General features: G+C 37.3%; 1 protein-coding gene across 4 annotated transcripts in view; it reads left to right on the top strand.

Moving 5' to 3' along the window:
- Positions 1 to 693: 693 nt before the first annotated feature.
- FIGN (fidgetin, microtubule severing factor) overlaps positions 694 to 26,468 on the top strand; it is a 132,940-nt gene continuing 107,165 nt past the window's right edge. The window contains exons 1-2 of one of the 4 annotated variants that reach the window (XM_070357632.1): positions 694 to 1,255; positions 2,029 to 2,198. Coding sequence is in view for 1 of the 4 variants with exons in the window: in XM_070357641.1 (XP_070213742.1) it covers positions 2,174 to 2,198 (25 nt within the window). In the remaining 3 variants the exon portion in view is untranslated. Of the gene's footprint in view, positions 1,256 to 2,028; positions 2,199 to 22,250; positions 22,902 to 26,468 lie in introns of those variants that run through there. The other 3 variants (XM_070357641.1, XM_070357649.1, XM_070357657.1) reach the window with 3 other exon arrangements.

Raw genomic sequence — 26,468 nt, 5'->3', positions numbered from 1 at the left:
CAAAGCCCCTACTCTCTTCCCACTCCTGGGTCCCCAGATTGCTCCCTAGAAGGGGGCTGGGAAAGCTTGGCAGGCTAACGTCTATGCCTGCGCACCAGCCGCCCGCACCAGGGGCCCCCGGGCGCTGCGTTCCCCTGCCCGAGTCGCCTGGGGGAGACAGGGAGGGGAGCTGGAGCAAGGCAGAGTGGACCGCACACCTAGCCACTTCGGATCTTATTTATTCACAAGGCGGCGGGGGAGGGGAACTGGGTGAATTCGGCTTTTCCCCCCGAAGTTGCTTCCTCTTTTTTGCAGATAAAGTCATTCTCTGGCTGGTGCTGGGAGCCCCAGGGAGAGTGAGGGTGAGGTCCCGGCTCTCGGGGGTCTGGGTCCCGTCCTGTGCGCGGAGTCATGGGGGTGGGGAAGGTGGGAAGCGGCGAGGCAGCTGTCGAGAGGGCTTGGGGCGGGCGGGAGTGCGTGCGGGGAGGGGCGGCGGGCCCCAGAGCCGGGGAAGGAGGGCTGGGAGCGCGAGGGCCGGCTGGTCACGCGTGGGAAAGAAAGGCACCCCCACCCCCTTCCCTCCGGAGGTACCGCTCCCCTTTCCCCAGGCTGGGCCGCCCGAGAGTGCGGGCAGGCAGAGCTCCGGGTCCCCGCGCGCGTAATCATGACCTCCGGGCCCCCTCCGGGCGGCGCGAGCGCGTCGGCGAGGCTGGGCGGCCGCCGCGGCCCCGGCCGTGTAACATGACCCGAGCGGCCGGCCGGCCAGCGCGGCGCGGCCATTGAGCCCTCCCTGCCCATGAATCTCTGGCGCGTCTCTAGCTCGCTCTCCGCTCGCCTCCCGCCTCCCTTTCTCCCCCTCCAGCTCCGCGGGCTCCGTGCGCCTCTCCCTCTCCCTCTCGGTCCTCCCGCTGCCCGTCTCTCTCCACTGCCCGCCTCTCGCCACTGCCTCCCGTCTTCTCTCCCTCACGGCAGCCTCCGTCTCTTTTCTCCCTCTCTCCTTTGAAAACTGATCTTTGGCTCTTAGTGTGAAAGTGATTTGAATTTGGCTCGGCGGCGCTCTGCGCCTGCGCCCAGCCTCTGGCATGCTGGCTCCTTCCAAGCAGCTGTTTTGGGTTTGAAATTCCAACATGGCAGAGGCTGCAGTCCGTCTTCCCTTCAAAAACTTGGAATGATTTCAAATCATAGGCACCTTCACTTAACCCTAGCTTCCATTCATCAGCAAACACATCGGATCGATGCTACGCTAAGCTATCGGGTTTTCGCTCCGCGAGTTCAGGTAAGAGGAGCTTCGTAGTTTTCTACCATCTGTTTAAATTTGTTTTTGTGGTTGTTTGTTTAATTTTTAAAGAATATAAATACATTCAAGACCGTAATGAAAAGAGATCTTCGAGTTGTGCCTTAAACATTAAATTTAATTGGCACTCGTTTCTATTCTGTACGCCAACCTGCTGTCTAATTTCTCTGTACAAAGTAGCCCTGAAACATTAGAATGCATATTTTTGCTGCTTAATCATTGTAACAATAGTGTGGGATTAAGAGTTCGCGATTGCAAGAATTTCGTTTTCCGATATATTGGGCTTACTTATTACTCTCTTTTTTACTTCAAAAATAAAAAATAAGAAAGCGGAGCCATAGGGTGGGGCTAGACTTTCTTCGGGAACTAACTTCTAAGTAAATAAGAAGTGTAAATAAGAATCTTGCACACACAAAAAGTTAAGGTTAAATTACAATCTCGTGACTGGAGGAACGTGAAAATGTCAGAAGATCGGTTGCAGAAAAATGTAAGCACATCATCTTGGATGGGGTACAGCGTGGTGGGCGTATTGTTGGCAAGGAACGGGAGAGAAAGATGTATAATTTAATGGTATATACAATCCACTGATCCTATTACCGTCCTCCCCGGAGCTCTTGTTAGTTTCAATGGGAGTGAGTGAAATTGACATGGACTTGCATTCCTGGTCATGTGCTTTTTTTCCTTTCTTTCTTCTCCTGTGATCTGAGATCCCCTTTTTGTTGATGTTGCTTTCCCCCTTAATTATATGCATGTAGGTTAAATGAATACCTGACGAAAGGGCCCACGTTTCAAGGCAGTGACATTTGATAGCTGAGAGGAAAAGTGACTTTAATGAAAAGCAACCTTTGGAATTCCTGCTTGTGAGAAATCCAATTCAGCTTTTTGTGCTGCCAGCAAGAAATGATCAGTAGCACCAGTGTTTATGGTATGTCAGTTTTGGAATTTACTTCCTTTGCATCTAAATAGGAAAGACAAATTAAATAGTATGATAAAACCATTGGAGACTCTGCTTGTCTGCTTGGGAAGCAGCTGTTCATGATATATAATTCCTTTATATCTATATATGTATATTTTAATTTGTTAAAATGCTTGTTTGCTTTTGCTATCACTTGTTTGTATGTTTCAGTTTTTGATTAATAAATTACTGGAGTCCACCTTTATCAGATTTAGCTGTAATCCCAAAGTTGCATGTTACTAGTAATGCACTATGTAACCGCTGAAGTCAAATGGTATGTAAATTAGTTAAACTCAGTATGGGGTTTTTTTGGGGAGGGGGCTGGGTGGAGAGGAGAGAGGGCGGGAGTATGGGGAAAGACTCCTTGCTAATGAAAAAAAAAAAAAAGTATATATATGTACACACACAGAAGTGGATGAAAATTTTTTTCTCAATCTATTAATGCAATTTGACTCTGCTCTCTCCATGATTGCACTTTGTAGAGTAATCAGTTCTTGAGTGTGGTTTTTTGGGGGGGAGTGAGTGAGTGAAGGGATATCTTTTACATGAAAATAAAAAAATGTATTTTGATTGCTTAAAGTCCTTACTGCCTTTTAAAGAACAGTGGTAGGGTTTTATTTTTTATTTTTTTCCTTGCCATTCACTTGTCTGCCTGTCAGCGCTTTTTACTTTTAACCTGTGACAGAATTAAATAAGCAGGCACTGAAATTGACTTTGTTTGAAATCTCTTTACCAAAAAAAAAAGTCAGATAAATGGAGTGAGAGGGGGTTTTCAATAGCTCTTGTGACCGTGTGTATACTTTGTGATATTCAATTAAGACTAGAAGGAAACAACAAAAAGATGTTAAAAAGTATTTTGCATAACCAAAGGATATGTCCACTTTAAAATATTTTTTTGCTTTTTGTTTTTGTTACATATACCCCCACCACCATGCATTCACCCTGAAAAGAGAGAAAGAAGGAAAGGGAGAGTATGAAATAAAGAAAAACCAGTGGGGCAAAGCTGCCAGGGGTCTGTAATGTGGCCGTGGTTACTGCTCTCTCATAACACAAATGTGAATACAAGGAAAGGGACTACAAGAGCCGATGCGCGACAGGCACTTCTGGTTGGACTCTGGTGACTGTTGAGCTAAACACACACCGCTCTTACATGATAGGAAGGATTTGATTGAATTTTGCATTTGGAACTTGTTGACTTTGAAGCGATCAATAAGAAGACTGTTTATTTTAGATGCACATAATTTGCCCTGAGAAATGTTTTAAGGAGGAAAGAGCACAGCTTTTTTCCCCCGGAGCTGTTGGAGCGAATGGGATTGCCAGATGGGCGATTTCCCTCTGTGATGTTAAAGCTGTAATATATATTCAGAGCAGATTGGGCTGCTGCCTGTGATGAGGAGGATATTACATTTATAAATTTTAAATCGGAGCTCGGACAATGTGCTGAGAGCAGAAATTGGATGGTTTGACTGTTCACCGTATTGATACTTAAATGTGATTTCTGGGTAGTAGTAATAATAATTATTACAGTAATATGTAAAAAACACATTGGGGTAGGCAGTCATATAATTCATGACATTTAACAGCAGATTTAAATGTATAAATTGCCCCCCCTGTCTCTGCTTACTATTAAATAATAGTCACATCATTTATTTCCCTGTGTGTTTAAATGCATGTTGCGCAAGAGATGTTCATTCAGGAAGCTTGTTATCATATACTAGAATTCTGCAGAGGAAAAGTTTATATGTAATCTATAAAGTAGACACTTGTGCATATGTATAGAGGGGCATCAGTGGTTCCTATTTTGGAATTCTCTTACTTTGATTATTTTTAGATTTTGTTTGTCTCAAATGTGTGGCCTAAAGGAGCCAGAGCTACAAACCTAAAAGGCTGGAAAGTGGGCAAATGCTCACACTCTGGCAGCTCTGCTGTTGCAAATTAAAAGTGTGTTGTGGTCAGGAAATGAAAGCTACAATGTCTCTTTTGAACAAGTCGTTTATCAAGAGAAACATCTATCAGGGACTGCCTTGTCACATTGATCCTCTAAAAGTTAGGTCCGAGGTGGAAGCTGCTTTGATGTTTTTGATCCTAAATTTAATACAACAGAAGAAAAGCAAGGATATTTTGACCAGGATAGATAAAAAAAATGTTTCCTGGAACCAACAAAATCTGTTTATTAGTATTGTACTATGTGTAAGTTTTTTGGATGTAACAGTTGAAAAGGCTGAAGAGGAAACCCCAGCCTTTTTAAATTGACCATTGTACATATTTGTAGTACAGTCAGCTTTGGCTGGCTTCTTGGTTCATATGGACATTTTGAAAGTGATTGTTTTAAAGGGAAAATTATTTTGAAAGTGTTATGGAACAATATAGAGAGAATTAGAGTTTTCATGCATTCAGGTTTTAGAGTGGCTCTCTTCCCTTCATCTTCTCTTTTAGTCCTTGTTTCTGTTTCCCATCTTCATTTCATGTGTGACATACTAGCTTTTAGTGGAGAAAGAAACAATTTTTTTCTATTAAAATCATTTCCCAAAACATGCTTGCTCATATCATCTTTATTGTTTATTAATTGTGCAAGTGGATCATTGGCAATATAAATTGCAGGGACTCACAAATCTTTCATAATTTCAGCTTAAGTTAAAAATATAGGTAGGTAACAGATTAAATATGCCATGTATCTTTGAATACTGAATATGTTGCATGCATTATTTGAATTTTAAATGGTATTATTGAAAAAATGACCAACTTTCAAAAAAATTTTTTTTTTTTAGTGAAAGCTGTTAAAAGCAGCCTGTTTCATATTTGGAGGTAATGATGGAAGTGTTCCTTCTTTGGAATAGACTTTTGGATACTTGTCTTTTACTGCTGGTGGCTATTTGCTATTTCGTATGGGTCTATCAACAACTAGACTGTGGTAGGAGTTTGGGGAAGTGTAATACTTGCTAATTAATCATGTCTGAAATGAAAGAATCATAGCAGGGTAATAAAAATCTCATTGTTGTTTTCCTGGAAGAGGGTAAGACTTCTGTTTGGAAGCTGTACGTGTGAGTTGACTTGCTTTTTTCTTCTCCTAAAAAGACAGTTTACAGGGGCTCTTGAGAATTATTTCAGGAACCATCTTTTGAAAACAGAATATTTTTCTTTTTCCTGACTGCACTGAATCAGTGAAATTCTTAAAAATGTCTCTGCTACCTTCTGAGTGAAAACATAGAGGTTTTTTTCCGCAGTTCTGTTAAAGACTACTGTGACTGAGTTTCCCAGTGCTTTTTTCCCCATACATAGAACATCTTTTTTGTTGTTTTTATTCATATTAGGCAGGAACTTTGGAGGCAGGTACTTCTGATAGGGATACAAGAGAGCAAAATTTTTGTTAATTACTTTTAGTTAGTATAAGAGTATGACCGGGGGGAGCAAGGGGACAGTACTTCCAGGAATCTAGAGACAGTCTGTATTATAACTTGATGTTTCTAAGTTTAAAATATTAGCTGCCTGAAAAATAGATCAGTAATATAATTATAAGTACATTATTTTTTGCCTGAGTCTTGCAATGTCACATTTTAGGATTTAATGTTTTGCTTAGTTTATGCATGGGGACAGATTCTGAAAGTTTTAAGTGTCTGCAACATTTTTCAGAATTTTCATCTCAAGGTGAAAGACGGCTATGCTGTTTTTGCCTGTGAGTGTTTGGATGTCTTGAATGATTGCCTAATTAAGTAATCAGTTTTAATGGTCCAAAATCAGCAGAATTGCTAGGTGTATTTGAAACAATTGCAGGCTTTTATGTTTTGTACTTTCTAATTTGTTCCTAGAACCTCAGTTTGCTAAAAATGTATGCTGTTTTGCCTGTGATATTCTTAAGTACAAATTTTACATACTTCTTTTGTAAAGTATATTTATTTTTGTAGAACTAATGATTTTAATTACCAGGAATTTAAATTGATTTGTAAATTTTTTATGGGGAGAAATTGTTCTGCAGAGGTTTGTGTGAAATACTGACCTATAGTACTGATTGATAAGATATGATTGATCAGCATATCTGCTTTTTTATCTTTGGCCACTGATAAACTAGACTAAACAAATGGCACAGAAAACAGTGTAATTGTTTTCTTTCAATGAAAAAACAATATAATTGCTTCTTTGGAGATATATAAAAGTTACTGTTTTATTAAAATCAATTAAATTTAGAAATTATTTTGGGGTGCTACTTGGAAGACTTCAAGACCAAAAATTATCCCACCTTTAAATTAACTCTTTCTCTTTCACATACACACACCAGATTATAGCTAATTTCAAAAAATCTTACTAAAAATGAAAGACTTGTAGAAAGACTGTCAATAAATGCCTGTGTAGAAAGTGCTTTTCTAGTTGGGTTTTGTCATTTTCTTCAAATTTTTCCCCTAAACTTGAATTTTTATCAAGTTTCTCATTTAAATTACGGTAGAAATTTCAAGCCTAGATGCTTTGACATGATTGCTGATTACTGAACCTTTTGTTATTTTTGATGTTATCATTTAAATGGCAGTTGTACTTGAGGGGTACTTACTACAAGAAATGCAGATAGTGGAAATAAAAGGTAGGTAAGAATACGGTAAAAATAAATTGTACTGATAAGTCTGAAGCAAATCAAAAGCAGGTTGGGTATGCAAAGTTTCCTCAGGGCAGCAACACAGATGCCCACTCAGGAGCTCTGCCTCAGCTCCGCACACATGCGAGTGCCGTACCTGTTGACGACAATCTTAGTGTAGAGACTGAGCCGGCAGAAAAGATAGGTGACCAGAAACCATCCTAGTGTGAGATATCATATGGCTCTTTCTGTTAATAACATTTATGTACTTTATGCCGCAAATCTTCTTGTTGTCTTGTTATTCGAATATATTGACACTATGCTTCACATTGCTTATGGTGGGCTGTGGTTTCAGAGTACATTAGAAGCAGTGAATTCAAAGGAGAATTTTAATGCAGATGTATTTGTGTGGAATATATGCATAAATGGATGAGTTTGCTTGTATTTGAGCTACTGTGACTTTCACAAAGCATTTACAGCATTACTGCTTCCAGTCATTTTTGAAACTGATACATCTTGAAAGTAGAAATGCGTGATTTATTATATGAAGACCCAAGTATAAACTTTTTTTACCCTGCAACCTGGCTTAAGTATTTGTAACTTTTATGTTAGGAAATCTTTTTTAGAAAGTATTTTTTTAGGTAAGATAGGAAAGTTTGCTTCCTGTTAGGATTGTGTTCTTATTTTCATGTGAGTTACTAGTGGTGCATAACTTACAGAATGTATTTTCTTATCGTAGAATACATCATGTAAAATACTTATAAAATGTTTTATTTTCCCCAATATCTTATTGTTGAGAATATCTTTTACTCAGTTCCTTGCTTATGAACTTATATGTCTGCTGGCAGTTTATATATTCAACTTGTGAATATATTGCTGGCAGGAAAGCAGAAACTGAATTTTACTTTATCCACCAAAAATCTGATATTTGTTCCCCCCCATCTAATATTTACCTCATGTCAATTTTATGCCTTTTGAACAACTAACAATTGCTTAAATGCCATATACTTAGGACAGTAAACTCATCTGAGAATGAGTGACCTCTCCTTTCATGCTTTGGATTTAGGAAATGTTATTCATGGAAACAGTAACATTCAAAATAATAATTTTAAAGCAGTATAATGTAAAGTCGGGGGTTTCTAGGTGTTGCTGTAAACTTTTTGCAATTCTTCTGATTTATTATCCTTACCGTCAACATATATTGTCACCTTCACCTCGGGCTGGCTACATGATTTCTTGGCTTGGTACAAAATTGAAATGGGGGGCACCTTGTTCAAAAATTATTAAGAATTCAAGACAGCAACAGCAGAACATTAAACCAAGCGCAGAGCCCTTCTGTGTGGGGAACCTCTGGGCCTACCCAGATCACAGGTCAATGAAGCAGGCCCTGCCTTCATTACCCACGAACTTTGTGGAAGTCACTGGGTTTCCTTCCTGGCGACTGACCAGTCCACAGTGATTCCACGTGCCCCTGCCTACATGCTGGTGGTCGTTAAGAGCCTTGATGGGAAACTGGACCACTAGGTATCTTCTGCTCTTTCTACACATGAAACAGTGACTGAAATATTTGCCCTTATCTCATGTTGCCTTTTGCGTTCCTATATATTACTGGAATTTTTGTGCAGATATTCTTAAAAGCAGTCCTGTTTTGTAATTGTCTGCAGACAGGTACACACTAAAATATGTATTCCCCAGGCACGGAATGTTTAGGGTGGGAGGATTTCAGTAAGATTTAAAATAAGAGCCTGTGAGTTTCTCCGTTGCTTTGTACCACCGCAACCCCACCCAAGTTTCAAGCACAAGTGAAATAAGTATTTTTAATGTAGATTCTAAATTATCTAAAAATATAGAAAATTCTGACCATTGAGAAATAAAAGCACAGCTTATTAAGTAAGGGAAAAGGGGCAAACATAAAAAATAATTACCTTGTTATAGTAGCAGCAATATTGATGTTTTGACATTAGGAAGTGGTATTGTAGCTGTATAAACATGTGGTGACATGTGTTAGAGCTGTGTTAAAGATGAAAAGTAACTCTTTCATGCAGTGATATTAACTTTGCAGGATGTTATATTGAAATGGTAAACTTCATTTCTGAACTTAAACAGGAGCAATCCCCTTCCCCCTGAAAAATGTAGTCACCATCTTTGGCTCCTTTCCCCATTGGTTTGAACAGTCTTAAATTGATGGGTAGATTAAACGTTTATATTGTTGCTTCCAAAGATACTTCTCAATGAGATCAAGCCTCATATCAAGATCCCTAAAACTAAATTTTGAAGTCAACCGGCTTTTTCAGATACGATGGAATGTCCAGCAAGCAATGGATCTGAGTGCACTTGAAGTTGCACCATTTATTTTCAAAAGATATTTCCCACATCAGATGCCTCTGCCAGGAAGAAAAATATCAAAGAGCTCAGAAAAGTAACTATTCTTTTATGTAATCCAAGACTGGTGGTGGGTTGGGGAGGAGGGCTCTAAGGGTATTTCTGAAGAAAGAAAAAAACTGAACTTATTTTGAATGCCTTGTTAGACTTGGTGTAGAGAAATACTATATGTGAGACCTTCTAGAAGGAAAAATCTTTGCCCTGTGTAATAACAAGGCATGTTCTCTCAGTTGACATGTACTTTAATGGGAAGAGGCTTGGAAATAGCTCTTACAACAGTGTCCCATTTAATTATAAAGTCACCCCACAGTTTAGGAATCTTTTGCATTAGAGGCATTGTAAACCTGAATTTTTTAAATAGGTAGTGAGTCAGAATGCATATATTCTGTGTTGAAAAACCTATCTACAAAATCTGTAGTATAATTTAATTTGGGAACCTTCTTTTCCCACCTTGGTCCTATCCTTTAGTATATTATGTTTTCATATTAAATGTTTAGCTTTAAAATAGATTAAACTAGGAATCTGGGTAAATATGTGACAATTTTAGTGCATTCTTATGACAAAAATAGCTGTTTATTTCCTTTCTAGTCACTTCTTCCTTTCCATTTCAAATTGAAGTTAAGATTATAAACTCTTTATCTTAGATCATATACCTGAATGATGCTAAATTATAAATCTTAATTAGGTATGATTCACTGATTTTAATTTTACAAGATAATTATTCTGAGTAGGATAAAATGTTCCCTTAATATTGAAGGCATTTTCATTACAATACCCATTTAAGATCAGACAAATGCCATTAAATAAACAGAGTCCTATTAGTCTTTAAAGCTTAACAGGTAATACTTTTGAATTTAAATATATGAAGAAATAAGTATATGGATAGGACAGCCTTCCTATTTGCACACTTTGAGTGCTTGTGATAAATTTTGCTACCAGAAATTACATGAATCTAAAAGAATCTTTTCAGTAAAAATTACAGTTTTGATTATCTAAATGGAAGATGCTCTTGTGCATGTGTGCAGATCCATTTCTTTGTGAAGGTACTGATGTCAGGGAAATGCTTTTGGTATTTCTTTATGAGTAATTAGGTTAACGGGGTTAGTTGGAAAATGTATCCTTTCCTGGAAAATGAAAAATTACATTCAAGCAGAGGTAAAAGAGTAGAACATAATCATGACTTTAAGTACTTAAAAAGATATTTTATGAGTCATTTTTAAAGAATAATACTCAATATGTAACTTGTTAAGAATAATAGCCATTTTTACTTTTTAGAGCACATCTGTATTAAAACTGACTTTCCGTTCATGAGTCACAAATCTGGAGTCAATTTTAGGCCCAACTTATAAAAGATGTGGATCTAATCCCCCACACCCCTTTGCTGTGGTATCCTGCTCTTATAGTATTGGTATAAAGTTCTTACAGAGAGATTTTCACTTGAATTACTCAGACAATTAGGCAACATTTTTGAGGGGAACACTAATATGACCCACAGGTAGGCACAGGGATCATCCCCACATGGCCTGAGTCCTTGTCTGACAAATTAGAAGAAGGAATTTTGTATGCCTGCATGAACAGTGCTTTTTCTTTCTATGGGAAGATTTTAAATGTACTAAGTATATGATGTATTCCCTAATTAGAAAAATATGTTTTATGTAATTCTGTGAATACTAATCAACTAATTTACTTATGGATTGTAAGATAGTAGGACTAAATGTTATTCAGAAATAGATATTTACTGAGTAGTGTCTTTCTAGAAAGAAAGAAAAATCTACCTATCTGCAAATCCCTTTTGAGATTTAGGGATTTTTGTTTGTTTTTACTTTGTTTTATGCTTTTGTTCATTTTTTGTTTTTGTTTTTTTTTCCTACTATGGGTGAAATGTCTATCAACAATATTTAAGAAATAAAATTATTAGGAAAAGAATCTAATATTAGAAGTTCTTTGCTATGCTATATTCTTTTAATAATGAGTACATACAATGCATTATTGCTTGTTTGTGTGTTTGGTTTTGATTTGTGTCTTGTTTTATGTTGTTGTAGCATCAAAGTAAAAAGACCTTACAGGAAACTATTCTGTATTGTTTATTTTTAAAAAATACCCAATGAGAATAGTACAACCTGTGATACAGGTTTGTTTATAATGATGAGCAAAAATCCCCCGTTTTACCCTAATATAATTCTATTTCCTTGAAATCTACAATATCAAAATGCCATTACTACTAACTACAATCTAGGAGGTATTGATGATATACAGTTGTAATGCACATGTGTACCTAAATTCATATTTTAAAAATATTTTTCTATAGATTCTAATAGCCAGTTTTGCAGGTGTCCTTGTGCTTGGGGCCAGTAAGGATTGGATTTTCTGTTTTGCTCTTTGCAAACTCAACAGAAACCTTACTATCTCATCCATCCTCCTGCTCCTGGAATTCATTCTTAACCATACCTGTGTTTTGAAAGGCTGAAGCCTTTTCTCTGTCTCTCTCTCTCTTTTTTTTAAGTATTGCTCTGTAGGACTATTTATTACCTGATCATCTGGAAAATCATATTTCAGTTGAGCCACTGGAATATGATATTTAGATCATGAGGAGGTAGCTTGAAATAATTAAGAAGGTATTGGGCAGTGTACTAGGAGTAAAGTGTGGAAGCATTTTTTGATATGGACAAAGAGTAAAAGACGGTTTTTAGAAATGAGGAAATAGCTAAAGGCAAAAGAAATTAAGGAAATTGTTAAGGAAGCTAAGGATAAGGACTGTTTTCATGTGGCTGTTGCTAAAAGTGATATTGCCAAAAAAAAAAAAAATCTGATATAATTATCTGAGAAAGCATTATTTATTAAGAATTAGGAGAAGGCAATGGCAACCCACTCCAGTAGTCTTGCCTGGAAAATCCCATGGACGGAGGAGCCTGGTGGGCTACAGTCCATGGGGTCGCTAAGAGTCAGACACGACTGAGTGACTTCACTTTTCACTTTTCACTTTCATGCATTGGAGAAGAAAATGGCAACCCACTCCCGTGTTGTTGCCTGGAGAATCCCAGGGACTGGGGAGCCTGGTGGGCTGCCATCTATGGGGTCCGCACAGAGTCGGACACGACTGAAGCGACTTCGCAGCAGCAGCAGCAGCAGCAACAGCACATTAATTACCACACAATATTATAATCTAAACAAATTATATTCTCCTTTTTTAAAATGGCAGGTTCTGTACCAAATCTTGCATATACATGATTTATAATCACCCAAATTAAAAGAATTGTCCTCCCTTTTCTTTCTTTTAATTTGAAAAAAGTATAAAAAGTACACATGCCTTTAAAGATGATTCATATCACTCTTAGGTTCCTTTTTCTCCTTCACATACTCAATTAGGTTATACCTCAAATGAAGTTATAGAAGAAAATCTACTGAGGGTTAGAATATATCTTTTTTGTCTTCTTTTGGGAAATAATGCATTTATTTTCACTATAGGAGTTCAAATCATTAAAGTGTAGATAGCTATGATTTAAATTGATGTGAGTAAAGTTTAAGGATAAGTTTTATATCTACCCTGTAAATACTAGCTGTACCTTAATGACCAAAAACAAAACAAACAAAATTTGCCAAAGCTCCATCTCAGACCAGTTAAATGGGAAGTCAGAGGGATGACCAATTTCTTTTTCTTTCTCTACCCCAGTGATTCTAGTGTAAAGTTAGGATTGAGAATCACTTCTCTGAACCAAATATTTATATATTGCATGAGCTCTTAAACTTCTTGTTTTAAGTTTTAATTTTAAAAATTTCATTTTTCCCAGTTTGAAGTCATAAAAATAGATCTACTTAGAATGAATGTACTGATTCATACTAGAGGTAGTTCACTCTCTGACTAAAGTTCAGCAACAGTCTATGAAGAATCATAAGAACATTATAAGAGTATCTCTGAAAAGTGAAAATGATGACATCAGCAGATACCTACAGCCTATTGTACCTTGGGTAAGTCCTTCAACCTCTCTGAGTCTCAGTTACTGATGATTTAAAAGGAAAGTTGATCCAATGACTCAAGATTTTTTTTCAGTTCCATTTAATCCACGATGCTTGGTCATCGACTAGTAAGTTTGAGTCACTTGAATCTTATTGGTGGCCCACCAGAAGCAGAATGAAAAGATTTTTTGTTTCTGTTTAAGGAACTCTAGATATTGCCTTGGAAATAATGAAGGAAGTTCAAGGACCATTTATCACTTTGTTAAGCCCTTTAGGAGGGATGGAAACCATTCATTAAATATGCTTACTAATTGGTTACAAGCAAATGTGTCAGCAGTTCTAAGTTGATGAGTGTTAGTTAGCCAGTGCTTTTTTCCTGTAAGATATATAAATAGACTAACAAGAAGATTAACTTAAGCACCAATGAAGTGAGGGGCTTCACATCTCTTAAAAAATATGTCAAAATTATAGATCTGTATGAAAGTTGAATGTTTATCAAACTGGAAGCAACTCCATCTTTTCTCTATTTATCCCTAACTAATCTTTGTTTATCTTCTTTTTACTCCCTGGAATGTTCTTCTCCTCCACCAGTTGAAAACCTACCAGGACTTTGACATCTAGCTCAAATGTTGCATCACCTATGAAAACTTCTTGAGCCACCCTAATCAGGATCCATTTGACATCTGCTTTATATGCTCTAAGCACTTAAAAAAAAAAAATCTCCTTTCAGTCGTTTGCCATGTTTCTTCCTCTGTAGCTTGCTGTGCATTTGTTATTTGTTGATTATGAAATTGTAAACTCCTTGAGAGCAGAACACATTAATTCATTTTTTTCATCTCCTCAACATGTGTGTACAGTGTAGGACCTATAATAGATGCTCAATAAATGTTTGGTGAAGTGAATCGATAACAACTGTCACTTGGTTCATCTTTTATTAATCTGACTTGAAAAAATTGGAAGAGGCCTTTTAAAGTACTTAAAAACAGATCTATTAAAATTGTGTATTTCATTAAAACTGAAATTCCTGTATTCTATAATCACTAAAGACTTTATAATCTTATAATTCTGAAAAATAGTTTTATAATTATATACCCAAAAAAGAGCTTATAGTCATTTGTTCTGTTTTCATATCTCTGGATACGAGAGCGTTAAAGCTATTTTATAAAAACAGAACATTATAATGATATGTAATAAAAATCTGCAACCATGACTTCAAATCACATATGCTTTTCAAATATGCTTTACATATTTAAATATTTTTGCTTTTGTGTTTGTAGTCAGAAAAATTTGAGGGTATCGAATCATAAAGTATTAGGCACGGGGACTTCCAAATCAACTTCTTGCCAACATAGGGTTGATTGGCACTTGGTTAGTCAGCCTTTGGTTGAACATGGGAAATCAGCACCTCCTAAGGCCTTTCTTTCTATTTTGTCCTTTCTCAGATAAATAGGCATTGTGCAGATATGTGCCTGGCAGTACTCAAAACAGATTTCCTTGGGAACATGATGGTATTTAGGGTGCTAAGATATGAAATGCAAACTAGCTGATTTATAATTAATATGATAACTTTCACTGATGCTGTAGTTTGTAAATGCCTTTGATTAACACTTTAATTGACATACTTTTGTTTCATATTTAGTGTCGGATGCTAGTCATTTATTTTGTACTAAATACTGGGCCGCAAACAATTTAGCTGGAGTTACCCCAGTGACCCTGTCTTCTAGTGGTTCAAATGTATTACCGCTCAGTTTGTGTATTTGTGGAAGGGTCAGTTTATTTCTTAAACCTGTCACTAATGTTACAACATATAGCATTACAAAATTTTCTAAGGGAAATCCAATTTGAGCAAATGTTGAAATTGTAATGTGTTAGTCAACAGTATCTTACAAAGTCTCTCTTTTATATTTGTGTATTTGAACCTAAAGATAGATGTACCGGAGAAAAGTACCTGTTCACATTGCTGCATGAAAGAACTCAGAAAAAACAAAGGCTCTATTGTCATTCTTCTAAAAACACAGTTTTACTAAGGAAACCTATAACCTTTAGTGAAAGCTCACTGGTTTTCTTCTAATATGGACTCTTCAAATCTGAAAAGTTCTAGATGCTATCTTACCACTTAATATTGAAATCTAGGTTGATCTCATACACTCCATGTAAGAGAAAATATCTCCAGTGCTGATTGTTGAACCTGAATTATTACAAAGACACACTGTTAAGTGAGCCACAGGGAACAACTGTTGTTTAGTCAATTGCATGAAAACAACTGCACCTTCAACAAAGAGCTTCAATAGTAAAGAAGTATAGTACATTAGAAGCAGAATAGTAAAGATTGTGAAACAGTAGGTAAAAAGTAGCAAGAGCGTTTTTGCAGTTTGACTGCAATAATCTTTTTAGTTCCTTTAGTTAAATTAGCTTTTCTGGAAACCAGTAATCTCCAAGCAAGTTAAAATTGCTTAACTATAAATTGAAATCCATAAGGTTGAGAGTAACGACTATGAATTATAAAACCTTGATGATGGTGGCTTGCCAACAACCAAACTAAATCAAGGGAGGATTTAAAAGACATAGGCTTAAAATTCTGCCTGATTAAAATCAGGAAGTTGGGGGATTTTAAACTAAATAAGAAATACCCATGCAGATTCTTCACATCTAAAATGTCGGCCATGTTTCCGTTAGTCTTCTCATAGGAAAAAAAAGGGTGATTCCCCAGAGAGGGTAGTAGTGTATGTTGATGGTCACTAAATATGAGCCATGGTTAAAAGTCACGGTCAATAGTTTCTTTTGTTGCTATTCTTTTTTTTTTCTTGCCCTCATAAGCATAACTGCCAGCTGTTAATCATTGAATTTTTTGTTAGATCTACACATGGCAATTCTTGAAGAATGTGAAGCTGTAATTGTCCCCTTGTCTTAAAATCGGAAATAAAATTATTTCAGGTGAATACAGCTCTGTGCCTGTGTATGTATGAGTATTCGGAAGAGAAACCTATGAAAGAGTTGACAGCATTGATAGCTCTTTCATTCTGAATGGGCCAGTTAGTAGCGCCATACAGATACCATCTAAGTGAGCCAATTTAAATCTCTCCAAATTCTTAACTAAGTGGCCCAGGTCTATCTGAGAGGTGGTACTTACTTGTCCCTTAGGTGATCAATTCTGGCATGATATTCAGTAAATAAGATTTATGAGGAATTAATTAAAACTGAATTAGTTAAAATTGAAATTGGATATTAAAGTATATAGTTCACCCTAAATTGACTTGGATATATTTGTCAGACATGGCATGAAAAGAATTTTTAAAATAGATTCTTTGCATTAGAATAAAGACTAGTCACAGATAAGCCAGTTAAAATTTGCTCGCCTGATACGATTGTTTCCTTGAATAACTGGCCACACCTTCTTTTAGCACTCCCCTCTTTGTCCAGGGTTTAGTCTCATCATGCACGTGTCCTTGAAGAAATGTAGCATCTTTCACAAGATTTTGTACAAGTGAAATCAGATACCAGTTTTTATTGCAGAACCGAGCCTACAAATGTTTCTCTTTAAAGACGTTTTTAATAGAAACAGTAAGGTATAAATCATTTAAGCAATTACCTGGACATTGTGGAGATGGGGCTTGGCTTGTTCTGTAGCCCCAGATGTTTCCAGATTCCAGTAATAACTCGGCCCAGATATTTACAGCTTAATTTTCTGTGCATGTGCACTTGTCCACAAATGGCTCCTACTTCCCATTTTCTGTTGGACAACTGGGCCACTTAGAGGCACAGAAAGTGATTTCAGCGTAGGTGGTGACAAACATTAATGGTTATAATAAGTTGCTTCTAGAAACTTTGATCACTTAAAAAAATAGGCTAATTCTTAGAGGATTTTATACTAAGAAATAAATTATTAAATGGCATTTTCCTTTACAGATGGAGGTGGGGGGAATAACGTCTCCCCATCCCTCAGAATTATATTCAGCCTCGATCTACTGTGTGATAAAAGTAATTTTTTTTTTAATGTGTCTTCTGGCACTGGTTGAGTTATCATGCAGGCTGCTAGTTTTCTTTGCATTACTACTCCACAGTTTCTCTTGTTCTTACTAGAAACTAAACAAATGGAAAATAATGATTGGTAACCATCTGCTGTGCAGAAACTTCACATAGAGCAGTTAACTCTATTTTGTAAAACAAGACCAAATGAGTGAATTATACTGTTGCCAGTAAATAGCAACATGAAGTAGAGCGTTCCTTTGGACAAAGCAGGAGCATAGGGAGCCAGCATTTATTATGGGAAGTCAGTTGGGTGGGCTGTGGGGTTGAATGTGGCCCAGGCATTTGGGGGTGTGTGTGTGTGTGTGTGTGTGTACTGCACTGTGTGAAGAGAATGGTGGTTTCCTCTCTACCTGTACCTCGTGTCTCCATTCTTGCCCTCATAATTCCAATCAAGTGAATCGAAGCAATGCATATGCAGATAAATCAGTTCAGTCACATCGACCTGTATCTTTTGGTTTGCTTAAAAAAGTCAGAATCCATAAAGCCATAGAGAATAAAGATTTATAAAAGTATGTAGGCTTCAGATCAGAATCGTGTTTTTTTCCTCACCTATACATATTATAATGACTAGAGGCTAGCCATTTGGGCTTTAAATCATTCTCTGGTCTTATCCTTTGCCTAAAGAATACTGGGAATCAGATTGAGTATATGTCCAAAAGATACTGACGGGCAATGATTATTCATATAGTTGCTGTTGAAGTATGCATGCTATATTGAGGGAGGACATGTAATGGAGTAGACATAAGCAAGTGGTTACAAAGAATTTATTCAAATGGACCAGGTAATACTTGTTTTATAGGTGTCCATATAATCAATCAGTCTCTTTCTCTCTCCCTTTCTCCATCTATAAAACCTGTTTATCAATGTACTTAGACATTCAAAACATACATATTCTCTCTACCTTTCACTTACTTGATACTGGGGTTTTGCCATACAGCAAGAAAAGTTGTTTAAAATGGGCAGTATATTGAGTTCAAAGGACCCATACAGTTCATAAATTCTCTGGTGTCTACTGGATTTTTCATCAGGGAGACTTCCAATAAAAATGATCTATTTTAGAAATAATATTGTTTAGTAGGTTGAAATGTGGTGTAATAAAATTAGACCTTCAGTCTTCTAAAGTTACTACTTAGATGGCACCCTTGGGATGGTAAAATGGCTGTATAAGCAGATGAATCAGACAGCTCCACTGATGGGTACATTTGTCAGTCTCTGTTACAGATATAATATATTCTTATATCTGTAATCCTGACACTGTTACATCCAAATGAAATCAACATGAGGTTGTCATCTTTAAGCAAATATGTTAAGTGTTGTCTTTTTGTGCTTTGGATTTGAAAGAAAGGGGCCCAGGGGAGGCCGCATCATGCAAATGGAACAAATCCCATTTCTTCTGAGCTGTGCTGTTTTCCCCTCCATGGCAGCTGGCTGTGTTATCTTTGTGTGTTTCTCTGAGTGCTGACAATTCTTTCAGTGATCTAAGTTAGGGCACATTAGAAAGTGGAAGCAGCTGTCTGTCGCTATACTGAGAGACGTGTTTGCTCTACTGCAAAGATGAAGGACCATGAATCCTTGACACACTCCCCCCCCTCCCCCCTGTACTTTCCAACATGATCAACATTCAGACGCACAGATTGTCTGCTTGGACAGTTTTTTGTTCTGACTGACAGCATCTGGCATAGACAAATTTAAAAATACATGGCATGCCACGCTTGGAATTGGAACATCCCTTCTTTATTAATCTTCTCATTTAAACCATTCATTTACATTTCAAGAAAGGTTACAGCTTGATATGGTTGAAACGTTGATTTTTAAATGAATAACCTTCTAATGAAATGTCTTGAATGAGTACCAAGCAGCTAGTGTTCATTAAAAATTACACCCGATTAACACGGCCTTGAGAGCCTGAGAGGAAAGGGATTTCTTATTGTTTTAATCCACAGTGCAATCCAGTGTTTACCTTTCTGGCACAAAGCGAATAGAAATGATGCCTGTACTTGTAACACTTCTGATATTGAACACAACTATGATATCACCCTTAAGCCGACAAAACACTTGGCCTTGTTTAATCAGCTTTCTTTCCCTTGGAAAACCCCCAGAGTGTTAAAAAAAAAAAACAAAACAACACACCAAAATATGCCTCGTTCAGATCCTCTCTGTCTCCACATCCCATCTTCTCCCCAGCCCAAAATACTACGTCTCTATGCCCAAATCAGAAAAAAAAAAAAAAAGACCAGTATGTTTTCAGATGGAAAAGTGGTAGAAAAATGCCTTTAGATTAAACATTCCCCCTGACCCCAGGATGGTGGATATACATTTGTTTGTCTGCATTACTTTAGTAATAGGAAAAAAAAAGTGCAAAAATCACTCAGTTTCTCTGCCTCTTGTCAACCCCTCCAACACACTCAACATTTCTTACCCATTTTCAATTCCACAGTCAACCTTAGCAACATGCTTGTCTAGCATTTATGTAAAAATAATATGAAAATTGACCATATCAGTCAGTCTGTAGACTTTGAGTCCAGAGGTGGGGGTGGGATGGGGGAAGGAAGGAATCCTCCTTTCATCCTACATTTTAGACTTTTCATATCACTGCAGATTTCAGCCATCAGTACTCAACTGCCAGTGTGGCTGAAACAGTTCTAAGGGGTGTATGGAGGGAGGGCTGGTGCAGAATTATTATTTTCTGTTTTTAAAAAAACTGTTCAAGTGCTAGGTAGTAAATATGTAAAGCAAGCATGCTGGTTAACTTGGGAGAATAGGCTTCAGAGAGAAGTTCAATTAACAATTGTAGGCAGAAGAGGTGATGTATTTCTTCAGCATGTGTAAGGGGTCATTTGCTTTAGGATACATTTAGGTGAATTTGAGAGAAATAGATGCTGAAATAAAAATGAAAACAGATTACAGTTTCATATCAAAGGCACTTTTACATTCTTGAATATGAGGGGGAAATGACACATTTTACTCCATGGATTATATATTATTTTTAAATTTTGCTATTTTGTGTATTGTGAACTTACTTCATTTAAACCGTTCATTTAAATAAAATAAATCTTGGAAATTAATGTTATCTTTGAATCTAGAATCAGCTTATCACTTCACCCCTCAACCTAGATCTGGGCTCTAGAAATTAAGGTGGACACTGTTTGGTTGCTGTTTTTCTTTTCTTTCTTTCTTTTTTTCCCCCAAGAAACTAATGGCAAGGGATCAAATCACAGTATATCAGTTCCAGTATTTTGATTGCCAGTAAATGTTTTATAATTAACATTTTAAATATAAATTACTTCATTTGTTATTTTCCATTTTGATTTTTTTTTTAATGATCAGGTTTTAAAGGTGGTGTCAATGTGCATCTGTAAGCAAACTGGGAATGGGTTACAATACACAATTCCCTTGTGTAAAAAGTCAGGTTTAGCAGTAATGCTTTTAATCTGGACTTGTACGGGATTCAGAAGCATCCATAGATCTGCTCCAGTAATTACCATACCCCAAGTGGCACTGGAAGAGACATTTGCCTAAAAACTTGATGTCTTCATTACGCTGTTTACATTTTAATTAGAAACATGAAAATTACTGATTCATACAGACAACTATAGTTTAAGTGGTTTCGTTTACCATCCAATAAATCATAAAAAAAAACCCACAGTTGGCATAAATAGTTTACTAGGAATCATTCATGGGAATAATGTGTTGGCACTATAAGCTGCTTAAAATATGTTTTTATTTTACCAGAGGTAGAATTTGCATATAAATTAGAGAATGGCATTTTAAGTTGACAGTCATTTATGCAGAATACCACCCACATGCAAATACATATATGGGTGGGTGTGTATACTTTTTGTGAGTTTATAGAGTTTTGCAGTATTGTGGATGTGCACATGTACTCAGCCTAGTTGATCAGTTGCTTTTTAAAATGCACTGCCGTTTTTAAAATCCATTCAGAAATGTAGGTGTTCTAAATCTGTCCATCCACAAACACATCTTTTATCTGATAGGTAATATCAACTTTGCACTAAGGAAAAATGTTTATTTGTTGTATGCGTATGTCTCGAAAAGGAATTGCCGTTGCATTTGCGCTTTCCTTCCTCTTTCCTCTCTCTTTCATTCTCCCCTAATTTCTGCATGTACCTGTCAACACCGCTGCCCTAACATCGCTTCCACTCCGAGTGGCTAGACTGAAGCAGGGTGGCTGTCAGGGTCCATTCCTGAGTCAGCAGCACGACCATTGCCTGAATTTTGCCACAGTCACTCATCCAGTTTTCCCCTCCCCAGGGGACAAGTGTCCTCCTTATCAGTGAAGAGGAATGACCCTTCTGTCTGGCATGCTCAAAATCCCAAATCTCCCCACTTCAGTTCGTGAGTTCAAATCCCCCCTCCTGGATACAGGGCTGGGACTCCGGCTAATGACTCTAAGATACAGAGGGTCAGCGCACTGGTGAGCTGGAGTGCTGAGGCATTGTGCGAGCTGAGTTGTACGTTTTTCCCTTGAGCTGAGTTGTACATTTTTCCCTTAAGTGTACAGACTCTTCGTCCCCTCCACTCCCCTCCCAAACCCTTTACTATAGATCAATATTATGCAAAAACGAACCGGGAAGAGCTACAGCCATTAAAAGCCATTTTTCTTTTCCTCATCTTTGTTAGAAAGTTATTGACCATGGCTGAAGAAACCTCTGTTGTTTTTTGTTTATTGTTTTGTAGTTCAACGGAAGCAGACGGTAAAGTTCGTATTTTAGGCCCATGGGCTATAGGTAAAAATGAATTCTAAAAAATACTACATAGGAGGAAGAATCTACACATGGGTGTTCCACTTGAAATGTCATAGCAGTCATGGTTTCAAACTTCTGAATGTGAATGTGTTACATTGAGGCCCCAGCTTAACTGCATGATGTGATTTTCTGGGAATTCATGGGAATAAAAGGAATTCTCACAAGGTGGCTTCAGTTGATAGATTTGTGCTTCATTTCTGCGTTTTTGGTGTGTCTTTTTTAAAGTTCTAGGGGGTTGCCAAAGTTTTAAGATGCTAATCAGGTATTTTGTGTAGTTCACAAAATTTTAGATTTTAATGAAAAATCATGAGGAATATTTTCACCATCATCAAAGAAATTGGTCCAGGTAATCAGACTGAGACTTTTAAAAACAGTTCTTAATGCTTTGCAGTTACCGGGCAGAGTCCCTGAGCACATCACTTACCGGAGTAGTGAATTCATGGGCATATGCTCATTGGTTTGTTTGGCTATGCCTCTTTTTTTTTGTGGGGGCGGGGGCAGGCAGGGCACTTAATAGGCCTCAGAATTTCCAAGAGGTGATTAGATACAACAGTCGATGTCGGTAAGGACAGAAATATGCCGCTGACTTGTACACGTGGCAAAATTCGAATAGTTCTGTGCTGTCTGGTAAATCCCGTCTGCTTTATGCAGTGTGGCCCGAAACAGTTGTGTGGTGAGGGAATTCTGGCTGCTGGCCAGCCATTGACTATGAGATCCTGGGTACCTGAGAGCTTATCAGTTCTTTCGCTTTGTAAAAGAAAAAAGTGATGAAAATGTTGGTAAACTGCCATGAAGGTTTAAGGCTGCTGGAACAAGGAGCCGTGTAATCAGATTGGAAAATGGAGCGCGGGATTCTCTGCATGGAGAGCAGCCGTCTGTGGACCCCGTGAGCTGCTGTGCGGGTGCCCGAGCTGACCACGTTGTTAGCAAATCAGCTTGTTTGCGGCAGCAGCAGGGTGGAAAAGACCAGAGCTGGTGATGGTATGTAACGGAGGGAGAGCTCTTGCATGGCACAATCTCATCAGCTTGCAATTAGCTCGGGCTCTACAGTCACCTTCTTCATTTTCTGCTCCCCCACCCCACCCCCTTTGTGTTAATACCTTGCACTTTAAACAATTAAGTAAGGGAAGTAATCTTTCAAGCAAGTCAAAGCCATCCTTTAATTTTATCACCCTGCTGAAAAAGTATCAGGTGGTCCATTGGTCTTCATCAGAAGCTGGAAATTCTCCGGCTCACTGTAGCATAGAGAGGGGCTTTAACCAACTGGTTTTTGAGATAATCTTTCACATATCTTGGCAAGGGGGACAGAAAACGGTATAGCATTCAAACTAGCATTGAAGTTAAAATTAATGTGAGGGGGCATTACAAGTACCTTTTGGTTTATATACAGTAGTGAATCTATTTTATATTTTTAATAACCAGAGGCAGTCTGTGTGTGTGTGTGTGTGTAAGAGAGAGATCTGTGTGTATATCTCTCATCTGTAAAATCCTTTCTGCTATTTGTTTAGGCATTTCTATACAGCACCTTTCTGAAGGCTCTGATGACACAGCCACTTGTAGTGATAATTCCACTATTTCACCTTTAGCGAACTTGATTCACTAAGGTTTAAAAGAACAAGGATATCATTGCCGATCATATGTGTTACTTGTTAATCCTTTAAAATAAAATTCAGATCATGTGGGGGAGAGGTGAGAAGAGCATAGGTTTGCAAAATCAGTATAATAGTTTTATATATTACTTAATTCAAGGACAGCGACTTCTTAGATACTGCTTAAAAAAGACTTTATCTAAATAAAATATATCTTATAATAATATTACTTAAGCTACCTTATATCAGTTTATCTCTTCCAGAAAGCTTCTGCTAAAATATTATCCATGATATGGTATGGTTTATTAGCAGTTTGTCGTAAGATAGAAAATGGAAATTATTTCATGAATGTTTCCTTTAGAAAGCAGCATAGAGAATGATAATGTGAATTTGCTTTTAATGGTTATTAAGGGATTAATTGGAGTATTTTAAGTGATTTTTCTCAAAAATAGTAAATTCCTTTCTGGGGATTGTTTGTATTAATAAAAATGAACAGTGATAATATTGTTGGTGTTTGATTACATTAGTTTCATATTTGAATTCTCTCCATGTTGTCAACATAAGAATTTATTTGCCCTTATTAAATGACTCAATAATACTGATAAACTCTGTCTTATTATTTCCCTTCAGAAAAAAAACTAGCAATTTATGACCAATCGTTTGGACTCAGGATTTTTTTTTTTTTAATTTAACACAGGATTCAGAAAGGTTAACTGTTCATGTACTAATGCTGTGTGAAAGAGAACATGACTTCTGTTTTGCTATACTTATTTGATTGTATGTCTTAGTTTTGTCTTTGGAGGAATGAATTGTTTGATAGAGAATGAGAACAGGTAATACAAAGTGCATTTAAACTTAGGTAAGCTTCTACGTTTGCCTCAGGGTTTTACTGGTGTTGCATCAATGTGTTCTTTTATGTGTGTGTTTTGAACTTTTTTTGTCTTTAATTAAAAAACTGGATTAAAAGAAACATACATCATCTACACACATCTTATGCTGCAGAGATTCACTTTATATTCTTTTAGAGGACAAACTCCATTAGATATGCACTTACTGTACATCGGATTGTAAATCTTACAATTTAATGGTAATTCAGTGAGCAGTTATTGCTTCAGTGGCCTTTTTTCCTTCTTTTTTGTCCCATCTCACTTGTGAAATAGGGTTCCCCTTTACAAGTGTCACATCCATAGATTCATCTTTTGTACTTGGTAGTTGTTCTGGTGCATCATTCTTAAGTTTAAAAAAAAGGCAAAGCAGTGATGGAGGAACCATGTGGTGGGTGAGGAGTGTGTGTGTGTGTGTACAGCAGGGGGAGGTGTATAGAATGAGGGGTATCATACTTAACGCTACTGAAAGAGACAGAGAGACCCAAAAAGATACAGGAACTCTAGCAACAGAATACCCAGGACTGTTAGCATCAGTCTAACAGATTAATGTCTTTTTCTAAATATGCATTTCCTCTAATCTCATTCTCAATCTAATGTTTAGTTTTCCTTAACAGATTGCATTCTGCACTCACGTTCCTGGAAGTAGAAATGATATCTGATTGGTACAAGTCTCTTTTCCTTACTTACATTGTTAATATTCTTATCCTTTTTGGACATTGAGCTACTTCTTTTTTGTAGAAACAATATACACATTCATAAAAAAATTATAAAGGGATTCTCCTTTTGAAGATAATGAGTTCTTTTCAGGAACTGCAGGTTACATGGCGCACAAATGAGCTCTAAGTGGGGGGATTTAAAGTCCTGCTACAGCATTTAATTTCTTGAGGAAAGGAGTTCAGTTCAAGGTTAGCCTGTTATTGTGGCACTGGCAACTACTTCTCGCGTCCCTGTTCTTCTGCCAGCAGTTCTGCACAAAAGACAGTCATTTTTATTTAATACGCAGGGAGGTATTAATCACTGCAGTATTTTCTTGCAAAAATTTATCTTATCATATTCATTGTTTCACTACCCATGACAATAATAGGTGTTTAATTACTCAATAAGAGGCACTTATAGATTCCATTTTTCCTGTGAGCTGGACAAATGGTATTGATTTTGTACTTTGATGCAACATGAAACTGTATTAAACACAATTAGAATTCCAAGGTTGGTAAAATGTACATTTGTTATGGTAACTGGACTTGCTTTGAGGATCGGCAAGCATCTTCTAAATCAGGCAATGCCTTTGGTGTAAAAAGGATATTTGATTTTATTGCTGCTCTGTGGTTAAATTGAATGCTCTTTTTTTCCCCTCATGTTGTGTGAATGTGTGTATGCACGTGCACAAGTGTGTAGGTTTCAGTTTTAGTGGAGCAATAAAGAGTTTGTATGAAATGAAAAGATTTGAAGTGGATGGTTCTTTGTAGTCAGACAAACCATTGTGTACAGGTGAACACTGCCTCTGTGTAATCTTGTAATTGTGTCTCTTGAGCTAATGCTCTAGGTCTTTATTTTACCAATAAATAAGTTATTACCTGGGGTGAGGGTGGGAACTGTACGCGATGAAATGGCACCTTCATCTCATGCTGGATTCTGGTTTACTTCCTTTTAAGGTGATGAGGAAGACCTCCAAATCCCTGTTGTGTCATAAGTTAAACATTGGGTTTTGTTAAAATTGGAGCTAAATCAAACCTTTCATTTAGCCGACACTATTATGTCACAGTCAGGCAGCGTGAGATCTTGCATAGAACTAAGCTCAGTTCTGTTCTGTAGCACTAGTCCAAGTCGGCCTGGGTTTGCTTTCCCTTGCTTCTCACAGACACATTTCCACCTAAAGCTGGGACATCTAAAAATTCTAAAACCATAATTTAAGAGGACTCTCTTTTTCAGTGTGTTAATTGCCTATGATTTTCAGCTCCATGCAGATTTATTTCCTGTGCAGGAAGGTCATTTAGCCTTACCAAAATAAAAAGCAAAATAAACCAAGGACAGTCCAGAGGTTGCTTAATCTTCATATTTTTCACTAATGTGTA

Source organism: Bos mutus, chromosome 2 (genome assembly GCF_027580195.1).
Source record: "Bos mutus isolate GX-2022 chromosome 2, NWIPB_WYAK_1.1, whole genome shotgun sequence".
NCBI classification, from domain to species: domain Eukaryota; kingdom Metazoa; phylum Chordata; class Mammalia; order Artiodactyla; family Bovidae; genus Bos; species Bos mutus.
Note: the sequence above shows the minus strand (reverse complement) of the source record. Positions and strands in the feature narration are given on the sequence as shown.